At 43.7% G+C, this 10,618-nt stretch overlaps 1 protein-coding gene across 2 annotated transcripts in view; it reads right to left on the reverse strand.

The window, feature by feature from the left end:
* Positions 1-10,618, reverse strand: part of Dip2b (disco interacting protein 2 homolog B) — a 197,576-nt gene that overhangs the window by 68,289 nt on the left and 118,669 nt on the right. The window contains exons 5-10 of one of the 2 annotated variants that reach the window (XM_026782823.1): positions 9,902-10,114; positions 7,826-7,972; positions 6,975-7,094; positions 3,969-4,166; positions 2,529-2,620; positions 389-499 (exon numbers count right to left, since the gene is read on the reverse strand). In XM_026782823.1, the coding sequence (XP_026638624.1) occupies positions 389-499; positions 2,529-2,620; positions 3,969-4,166; positions 6,975-7,094; positions 7,826-7,972; positions 9,902-10,114 (881 nt within the window). The remainder of the gene's footprint in view (positions 1-388; positions 500-2,528; positions 2,621-3,968; positions 4,167-6,974; positions 7,095-7,825; positions 7,973-9,901; positions 10,115-10,618) is intronic. The other variant, XM_013348681.2, reaches the window with a different exon arrangement.

Here is a 10,618-nt window from a genome sequence, read left to right on the forward strand (position 1 = left end):
CCTCCTCCACTGCATCATGACCTCCCTCACCTCCTCCACTGCATCATGACCTCCCTGGCCTCCTCCACTTGATGAAGTAAGTCTGAAGGAATGGTACTCTATGAATGGCAACCACTGCACACTCAAATATATGCCTCCCATGATTTTCTTTCCTTCCTTCCTTCCTTCTTTCTTTCTTGACAGTATCTCTCTGTATAGCTGTCCTAGAACTCACTATATAGACCAGGCTAGCATCAAACTCACAAGAAATTCACCTGCCTCTGCTTCTCAAGTGCTGGGATTAACGGCAGAGGGGACTATGCCTAGCGATTACATTGCTTCTAGTGTCACTGAGTCAGTCCAGTGCCTACTGTATCACAGCGAAAGACATTTAGCACAGAGATGTTACCTTTCTGGTCAGTGGTACTTCTATAGGTACTGGAATCACTTCTGCCAGAAGACATCCATAAAAAGCCACCATAAACATGACTGGATCATTGTTGGGGTAAACCAAGGCAACCTAAAATTCCCAAAGACATTAAACAACAGTGGAGCGCAGACTGATTTAACTCTATACACATAGAACATTTTCCATGGACACAATAAGTCAAACAATTTAACAGTTACTCATTCTGAAGGAAATTAAGTGACTTAGAAGGACAAAAACATCTGGTAGGGGCACCATCATCCCCATGGTTATACCATAGATTCTGGGGTAGAGGTTCCTCAGAGACTATTTGCCTCATATAAGACCCCATTTACATTCCTAGGAACACCAAAAAGCAAAGCTAAAACCTAAAACTTACACATTTTGAGACATAAAAATGCAATTCATTGTCATTATTGTAAAATGTTTAATTTAATTTTATTTATGATTCAGTAGCAGACAGCTTGTCTAATATGTTAATTACTTAGGAAGCTTAAAGCAATTTACCTTAGTGCAGGGTTAATAGCATAAATGTGGTGGACATCTCACGACAGAACAATGTAATTTAGAGCTGTGTATGTCTCAGGGGGCGCCTACAAGTGTTAACCAGCTCAGGCACCACACTGGGACCACACAGGCCTGTTCTTAACCATTTCACCGCACCAGTCCCTAGTCACTCAACATGCAAGTGGTCCAGCATGAAGGCATCTGGTAACAGATGAACAAGTGCAAATACAGTTGGCTCATTAGCAAGAGGTAAGCCAGGAGAACACTGAAAACCCTATGTGTGCAAGCCTGTGATTTCTTCTACCAAGTCACAGGAGTAACTTTACTCAAGGATGCAAAACCATTCATCTTACTACACTGTCGCTCTTGTTCTCTGGCTGGAATATTCGCAGATTCACGTTTGAAATCTGACCATATCACTAGATTCTTTTAAGTTTCTTTTATTTATTATTACTGTTTGGATAAAATATGCGTGTGGGTGCCGGGTGCGTGCCATAGTGTGTGTGCTTAGGGGACAACTGTCAGGTCTGTGAGTTCCAGAGATGGGACGCAGATGCGGGGCTTCTACAGCAAGCCCTTCATCCCGTGAGCCACTCCTCCAGCCCCTTAATCACTGTGTTCCTGTTTCTTCTCAATTTGCAATCAAACTGCTTAAACTCACTCCAAAGCTGAGTTCAATCTAAACCTTTAAACTGTCCTAGAGGTCTAAAAATAATTCCACAGAACGAAATGGCCTTCTTGACACTTGGGTAGGCACAGCATCGCCTGCTTAGGTTCAGTGACTCACGGGAAGTCCTCAGTATCCGTCTGTACATGTAAAGCCATACTTTAAGGATTTCTGGGACATTGTAAAAGCATTTTTGGGGTTTTTTTTTTTTGGTTTTTTGAGACAGGGTTTCTCTGTGGTTTTGGAGCCTGTCCTGGAACTAGCTCTTGTAGACCAGGCTGGTCTCAAACTCACAGAGATCCACCTGCCTCTGCCTCCCAAGTGCTGGGATTAAAGGCGTGCGCCACCACCGCCCGGCTTGTAAAAGCATTTTTAAATAGTTACTGAGGATCCATGAGATAGCCTGAGAGTGCTTGCTACCAAGTCTGACCTGAGTTTAATCCTCCAAGGACTTAGGTGGTGGAGAGAGTCAGCTCCCATAAACTGTCCTCTGACCTCCACAAGAACACTCATGTTCACACACAGACACACACACACACATAAATGTAAAAAATATTTTCTTAAAAAGGTTACATTAAGAAAGTCTGCTTATTAGTCTACTAAAAAGAAAGCTGGGGTCAGTGAGATGGCTCAGTGAGAAGAAGTGCTTGCTGAGCAAGGCCGACAGTCTCAGATTGATGGAAATGCACTGGCCGGTCTTACAGGGACCAGGGGCCTTTCCAGCACAGTGGGAGCTCACAACCACTTCACAGCTCCAGTTCTAGGAATCTGATGTCCTTAGGCACCAGACACGTGGTATACATAGACACACATGCAGGCCGCACACCCATACATATAAAACAAGTAAGCATTTTAAAAAGAAATAATGTAAGTCTTATCATTGTACAACAAAGCCCGGGGCATGTATCAGAAACAAATACCACCTTTCTAACAAACAAAATAAGTTACCCTGTCTCCAGGCTTTAACACAGGCTCATTTTTGGTCCCCAGTTTATTAAGCAGCGTGTAAGCCAACTTTAAACTTCTGCTCCACAACTTCCCTGAGAAAAGAAAACAATCAGACAGAAGAGATTATAGGCCTATTTTAGCCAGAGAGCACTGGGTTCAGCATGCGGACAGTCACCAGCGGCTGCGATGAGCTGGTACCACCCTCCCCAACACAGAAGTCTCCCCTCAAGCAGCCTCTCGGGCACTCTAAAGAGTCACTCTTGCCCAGGACAAATGAAGCACACCCTGTCTTACTTAAGAGTTCAAGTTCTTTCCTGCCGTTTGTTTTCTCTTTTTCTTTTTGAGACAGGGTCTTACTATCCTGGGACTTGCTACGTAGACCAGGCTGGCTTCAAGCCCACAGACATCTGTCCACTTCTGCCTCCCAAGTACTGGGATTAAGGTGAGTGCCACTGATATATGGCTCATTTCAATTTTTTTTTAAATAATGTAACAAGAGCATACTTAATATCTTTAAAGAGAGGACAACATTTTTTGTTTGTTTGTCTGGTTTTTTTCTTTCTTTTTTTTTTTTTGGTTTTTCGAGACAGGGTTTCTCTGTAGGTTTGGTGCCGGTCCCGGTACTAGCTCTTGTAGACCAGGCTGGCCTCGAACTCACAGAGATCTGCCTGCCTCTACCTCCCAAGTGCTGGGATTAAAGGCGTGCGCCACCACTGGATTTCTTAGACACTGTGGGTCAACGAGTGAAGCCTGGGGGCCTCAGGAAGTGCTGGGGACCTGCCACCTCATTACTGACAGATGGATGGAAGAGAACTTCATGCAAACACACAGGACACATCCCTCCTAGAGCAGTTGGCTATATCCTAGGGTTTTCTGGAAGGTTTAACTCAAATGATTAAAAAAAATACTATAAATGGAGTAAGCTGAGCGTGGGTTCATAACAATAATGCTACTCTGCAGAGGTTGAGGCAGGAAGATTTCTTCTGCTTCAAGGCCAGACTGGGTTACATAGTGAAATTTTGTTTTATAGAACTAAGATCAAAAGAGAAGCTGGTTCTAGGAGCCATGCGGCTGTACTCATAGGTGTCAGATGAACGTTGGAGGGAGGGGCTAGTCAGTGCCGTGATTTATGTCTGCAACTCAGAAATCAGGAGACTAAGAGAACTAAGAGTTCAAGGCCATCCTGGGCTGCGTGAACTTTGTCTCAGAAACATAAAACAAAACAAAAACAAATCTTCTAATGTAAAAACAAAAACGAATCTTCTTTTGCTGTCCTTAAACCTAGCTGCTTACCCACATCACTTTAGCAAATGAAAGTGTTTGGCAATAGCTCCACTTGGAACACAGGGTCTAATGAAATAACTGAGACACATGCAACCAAGAACTACCCAAAGAAGCGCTGCCCAGTCCTTGAGAAATCTTAGAGCAGTGGGGACCCACCGTATGTGAGCGTATATACTGGTTTCCCAGACATGTCCAGCCCAGTCAGGCAGGGGCACTTGGCTTGGGTGGAGCCCCAGCGCTGCAGGGCAGACTCCAGCGCAGGGGGCCAGTTACAGATGACTCCAAGGGGCTCTCCCTTCACTGGCATCATTTGTCGGCCCTCAGGCTTTGGTTGGTTGGGATCTGGCTGAGGTACTGCAGCAAACAGGCAAGAAGATGAAATAAGTTCACGTGTTTCTAACTCCAACTCGAACACATTTTCTTCTGTCTCTCTCTGGCTCATTCTCGCAGTGAGGACTTAGGGCTTCCATCATCCTCCCAAGGAGTCACAGCTTCCAAGGAAGGGATGGCTTACTCCCATCACAGCTTACAGTGCAAATGCAAAGGCTGCTTAACGGTGTTGTTAGTTGAGTGCAGAGAGAGGAACACCTACACCAGGAATCAGAGAGACTGTTTATACTCAAAATATACACTGTAGGTTTTTCTACAGTGAACAAGTATTATTCAAATAATTCTTTAAATCCTACATTTCTTTTGTTTATTGTTGGTTTTGGTTGTTTGCTTTTGTTTTTAAGACAGGGTCTCCCTATCTAGGCTTGGTTGGCTTGGAACTTGATACATAGACCAGGCTGACCTTGACCTCATAGAGAGTCACCCCCCTCTATCTCCCACTGTGCTCAGTCTTAAACTCTATATTCTCATAGAAGAAAAGATAATTTACATATAGGCTAAATACTCAAGTAATTACTGTGTGCCAACCAAGTACACAGACTATAGTAAACTGGAAATGTGAACAAGCTAGGTATGGGAGCCCATCCCCATAGTCTCAAAGTTCAGGAGGCTGAAGCATGAACAAGATCAAATTTAAGGTCTGCCAAAGAACACTGCCAAGACTCTTGTCTCAACAAAACACTTAGAGAAAACAAACACTGCACTTCCAGCTACAGAGTGCACAGGGGCATACAGAGAGTGATACCTCAGCTCCGGTGTGACTCAACAGCTGATGACGTTCTCTCTCCTGTACTCCGAGTGTGCAGTCACCCACTGCCCATGTTAGCCTGGTTTTGCTGTGTGCATGCCCTAGTGCATACTGCAGCTATATATGGGCTGAAGAGATGGCTCAGTGGTTAAGAACACTGGTCTCCCTTCTAGAGGACCCAGGTTCAATTCCCAGCACCCACATGACAGCTTATAGCTGTCTGTATTTCCAGCTCCAGGAGATCTGATACCCTATTCTAGCCTCTTCGGTCAGCAAGCATGAAGGTAGTACACATACACACATGCAGGGAAAACACCCATCCATACAAAATCAATCAGTATAGACAACTAAAAATAATAATAAGAAAAAACTGTTCTTTGTAATTCACTATTATGATGGATTTGTTTGACTCATTCTTTTTTTAGAGTTAGCACATAAAGCAGGGGGCTTCCAAACAGCATTTTATACATCTGTGTCATTACATTTCATTCTTGCTCATCCCCATCCCACCTCTCCTACCCGCTCCTGCTGGCCTCCCTCTTCCCAAGCAGACTTATGTGAATTCCATTTCTCTCTTAGCCCCACCTCTGCTAAGACTCCCTTCTCCCCTTTCGCAGTGCCCCTTTTCAGGACCTGCACACACACAATTTAAATCTAGATTCTGCAGGGAAAAGACATGCTGTCTGCACGTTTCTGAGTCTGGCTTATTTACATAGTGTAATGTTCCCTATTTGCATCCATTTCTCTGAATTTATTCTTCTACTAACAAAATACTCATTTCACTCCTTATTTTGCATAATATTTTCAGACCATTAAGACCCTTAGATTTAATCTAAATTTAACAGGAATACCGAGGAGTAACTGTTATAAGCCACTTCATCTCTACAGAGACTGTGCATCTGGGAGGTAGAGTTTTCCACTAGAGCTGCGTGCACACTTCTTGATGCTTCCAAAAGATACAGGTGTTTTCCTTTTCCAAAAACAACCATTAGTCAAAGAAATCTATTTATAATTAGTAAAACACCGTTAGAAGCCGGCAAAGATCAGAACTAGCCTCCAATGTGCCATTACTATTCTGATATGATCACAGATTACTCCTAGTCTCAGGACAAGCAAACAAACTGACAGGGCTTCCTGATGGTTCTTTATGCAGGAGAGTCCGTCAGTCTCCTCCCTGTGTGCAGTCTCCTTGGTCCCCTCCTCTCTGTGAGTCTGCCATGAGCTTCTATCACACAGAATGGCTGCTCTTCACCCACACTCACACCCTCTCCCTTCTCAAGTTCTCTTATGAAATCCAGGATATCATCATTTCACCAGTGAATGGTTTTTAATTATTGCACAACCACATACACAGGATTAACTTCTTACCTCTCCCATTTTCTCTAACATGAACATCCTGGCTAACCTGTTTCTACACTGACTCTAGAACTGACTGGTCTACGTCACGATCAGCATGAAGGAAGGAAGTGCATTTTCATGTCTTTAAATGTCTTTACTATCTACCACTCTGTCTTCTGGAAAATGAATGTGTGTGCACTGACTGGCAGAGTCAATAAAAGGCCCATCTGTATTACAAGAAAGAAACCAAACCTTTGAGGCTGGATTTGTTATCGACACGCTCAAAAAATACAAATTATAAATAATTATAGAAATCATGTATTTCTAGGTGAGTGAGAGGGTTCAGCAAATAAAGGTGTTTGCCATCAAACCTGCTGGCCCAGAACCTGCATGCTGGGAGAGAAGCAGCTTTTGGAAGTGGTGCTCTGGTCTCCACACATGCTCGCTCGCTCGCTCGCTCTCTCTCACAGGCACACACACCATGCGCCTTCTGACTCAATGACTGAGTACAAAGACCACACTAATGAGGATAGCTCTTAGCTCCCAGTCCTCTTTGTCCCCATCCCTTCTCCGAGACCTAACACATAAATGATCCTGAGGGAAACACCACAGCCGTGTGAACTCCTTGAGTAAGAACCATGCCACGTTCAGCCATGAGTGTGTGCTTCTGGCACTTTCACTACTACCTTCCACAATTTCTTCAGAGTCGTCCACAAAAAATTCCTTTAAGGGGGGTCTTTTGGGTCGTTTCAGTGTGCTGAGAAGCTGCTGGATTTTCGTGGATACTCTGCTACTGACAGGAACACCTATAAGGGGAAAAGCAATGGTAAATTCAGTTAAAATTCATTGAGCTCAATAATACATTTTATTACCTCAATTACCTCATTCTTCTCTTTAAAAAACTTACCTATTAAGCTTTTTATTACCAATGAGACTTTTAAGGATTTAAATGCCTTATTTATTAAAACTGTGATTTCTCTTTCTTACCCTTATTTCCTTTCCTCCTTCCTCCCAGATCATCTTTTTTTTCCCTTCAAGACAAGGTTTCTCTGTGTAGCCCTAGTGTCGTAGAACTCAGTCTGTAGACCAGGCTGGCCTCAAACTCACAGAGATCCACCTGCCTCTACCTCATGAGTGCTAGGATTAAAGGCGTGAGCCACCACCGCTTGGTCCAGATTTTACTTCCAGCTATGCTTGTTTGGCCTTTGCCATCTTATTCTATTCAAAAAGGACCAAATATACACTTGGCAAACTTTCTAACAACAGGAGACAAACCCAGCGCTATGCTGAGTGTGCAGCTAAAGGCCTCCCCAGGCTTCTGTTCCTCGTATAGCTTTTTTTTTTCTTCCACACTCGACTCACGGTGCTTTCTACAAACACCAGCATGGGCAGTGACAAGAGGGATTGCGCATGGTGATGACGAGTGAGGCGGCAGCAGGTGTCTCTGCAGCTGGTGCAGCTGAGAAGAGCTGCTGGGCACAAGTTGCATTTTCCCAATTGAACGTATACTCCCTAACCCTACCAAGGGACTCCATACCATCAGCCGTGTCCATAAGGCTGGATCTGTTGGATCCTTTGTGCATGCCTTTAACTATGCCAGAAGGTGGCAGGTCAATGTTTGCTGGGCGAAGTGAGGAAGAAGAAGAGGTAGTTGCAGTGACATCAGGAGGAGCTGAAACATTCTCTGAGGGGAAAAGACAAAATTTAGAATCATATGGTATTAACAGTAAAAATAACACTCTAAATCTTTTGTTTTAGCTCTTTTAAAACAAACTTTAAAAAATATTTATTTTCTTATTTACTTATTATTATTATTATTATTATTATTATTATTATTATTATCATCATGTACTGTGAGTTAGTTCTCTCCTTCCATTGGAGGTCCCAAGGATGAACGAGTCCTGAGTTGCCTGAGTGCTTCTGCCTGCTGAGCTATCTCACCGGCCTAAAACAAACATTTCCATCAAAGTCTACTAGGACTTACTGGAGGAAAATGAAGGTAAACCAGAGCATATCAGCTTTCTAAAGCATAATTCTCAAGATCTGAGTAGATTTGGTCATTAGATCAAATCACATAGCCAATGTTTCTCAAAAACATTATTTCCTTACAGAGTGGATAACAGGAATCCAATGTTTGTAAAAGTCACTCAAAAACAGAATCAAAGTGAGTAAGGTCCAATTCTACTAGTTCTCTAGGTCCTTGAACACTTCTGTATGCCATGTTTTATCTGGGATGTTTCCAGTTCTACCAAACCAGAACAGTGGCTTAGAGTAGGTCAGAGACCCATATTCTCAAAGGAAGGAAAACGAGATAGCCTACTTCTAATTTTGATGAGACAGTCCAGAGTTAAGCTGGATCCACTATCCGGCAAGGTTCCCCACATATGCTACTTCATGGAAAAGTTCTTTTGAATTTTTTGAGACAGGGTCTCCTTAGCCAGGTCAGCTGACCCGCTGCCTCTGCTTTCCAAGTGCTGGGACTACAGGTGCACATGATCTGGCTCAGTGTCCGTGGAAAGTGAGCTGGGGTGAGAACAGAAGTGCTGTGGGCTGGGAAAAAGCTACTGAATGAAGCTAACCCCCACAAAAACTAGACAACATCTTCTGAAGAAAGAAGTTAGAGGACACAACCATAGGACATAAAATAATCAAAGCTGCTTGCTACCTGTGGCAGGGTAGTGGGGAAATGCCCATCTGTGTGCAGCTGCACTGGGAGGCTCAGGGATACAGAAAAGAGCAAGGAGTGCAGGGCGGGTCACAACAGTGACGTGTGGCTTTTTAATACGGCAATCATATCCACAAGGTAACTATCATCATTAAAAAGTATAATCTTAATCTATAATTTTCCAGCCTTTTCAAAAATCAAATTGGAATATCATATAAAGTGACAGAGGACGGTCACTGAGACGACAAGCGGACAACGAAAAGTGACTGGTCGTCCAGGAAAAGGAGTGCGACAGCAGACGCAGCATTAGGCCATGACAGTGCAACTCGTACTGCCAAGAAGTAGAGCAGAGACCTGGTGGGGGACAAAACTCACAATAAAACTCACATAAAGCAGAGCCAAGCAACAGCTAGACACCCTACAACAGCACCAGCGCAGCCAGCAGCTTGGTGTGCCTCCCCGCAGCCTGCGCACGTCTCATGCAGCAACATCACCGCAGCGAGCAACATAAACCCAGTCTTTAGCCAGAGACAAAAGGCCTTGGCGACAATGGCTTAGTGTGAATTTACTCAGATTAAATATGTTATGTTTTATGGAATATAGATGATATTTCTGAGAACTCTGAGGTTTAGCAGCTCTTGATATAGGGACTATTTCTCTTCTGGCATAAACCCGTACTAAGACTGGGGTTATATTTTGCAGTTTCAGTATTGCTTACAGAAATAGATATGGCTTCAGGTGAGCAATATTTGTATCAATAATGTTGATGATACCTATTACCCCTACAACAATATATAGCTGGTGCTTCTTTCTCTGCCTCATCAACTGTTTTCTGTGATCATACATTTCAGGCCACATTGAAAACCTAACACAATCATAAACTGTTTCCAGGATACTGGGGTGCCATATGAAACATTGGGTGGGCTTCTTGGGTAGATCAACTCCTACCTATTCGGGTATTGGCAAATACATCAGCTAGAGACCCACTGGTTCCTTTGACCTCTCCGTGGGACAGCGTAGAAGATGCAGATGAAGAGGTGGACGATCCCTGGACTGAGCGGTTGATCCAGGACTCGGCATTCTGCAAGCTTTGTTGCAGGGCAGCAGAGAGCGCAGCCTGGCGTCTCAGAGAGCCCTCATCCTCAGAGGCCGAAGACGTGTCTGTGTGGAATTAGAGAAAAAGAGGTCTCGATCCTGCCTTGAGCACAGACTGTTCAGTTCTTGTTCATTGACTGCACAACCGATGTTGACACCAGTAAAACACCAGCATTCTCAAGTTAGATGATCAGGTGACATTTCTTAGATGTGGAAGAGAGATCTAGGGGACACAACTCACAAAACAGAATGCTGACCTCGGAAGACCACGGGAAACTTTAAAAAATTTTAATAATTTAATTAATTTGATAATTTAAGTAATTTTAATAATTTAATCAATCAGTGTTTACATTCTTCTGGTTTGCTCGCTCATTAGAGACCTTGTAAGGGGTGGTCACATGGGTTTTTCTGGGTATCTGTCTCTGCTTAAAAGGAGAGGGCTAGTGGCGCACGCCTTTATTCCCAGCACTCGGGAGGCAGAGGGAGGTGGATCTCTGTGAGTTCGAGACCAGCCTGGTCTACAGAGCTAGTGCCAGGACAGGCTCCAAAACCACAGAGAAACCCTGTCTC

This window comes from Microtus ochrogaster, chromosome 15, assembly GCF_000317375.1.
Source record: "Microtus ochrogaster isolate Prairie Vole_2 chromosome 15, MicOch1.0, whole genome shotgun sequence".
Classification (NCBI taxonomy): Eukaryota; Metazoa; Chordata; class Mammalia; order Rodentia; family Cricetidae; genus Microtus; species Microtus ochrogaster.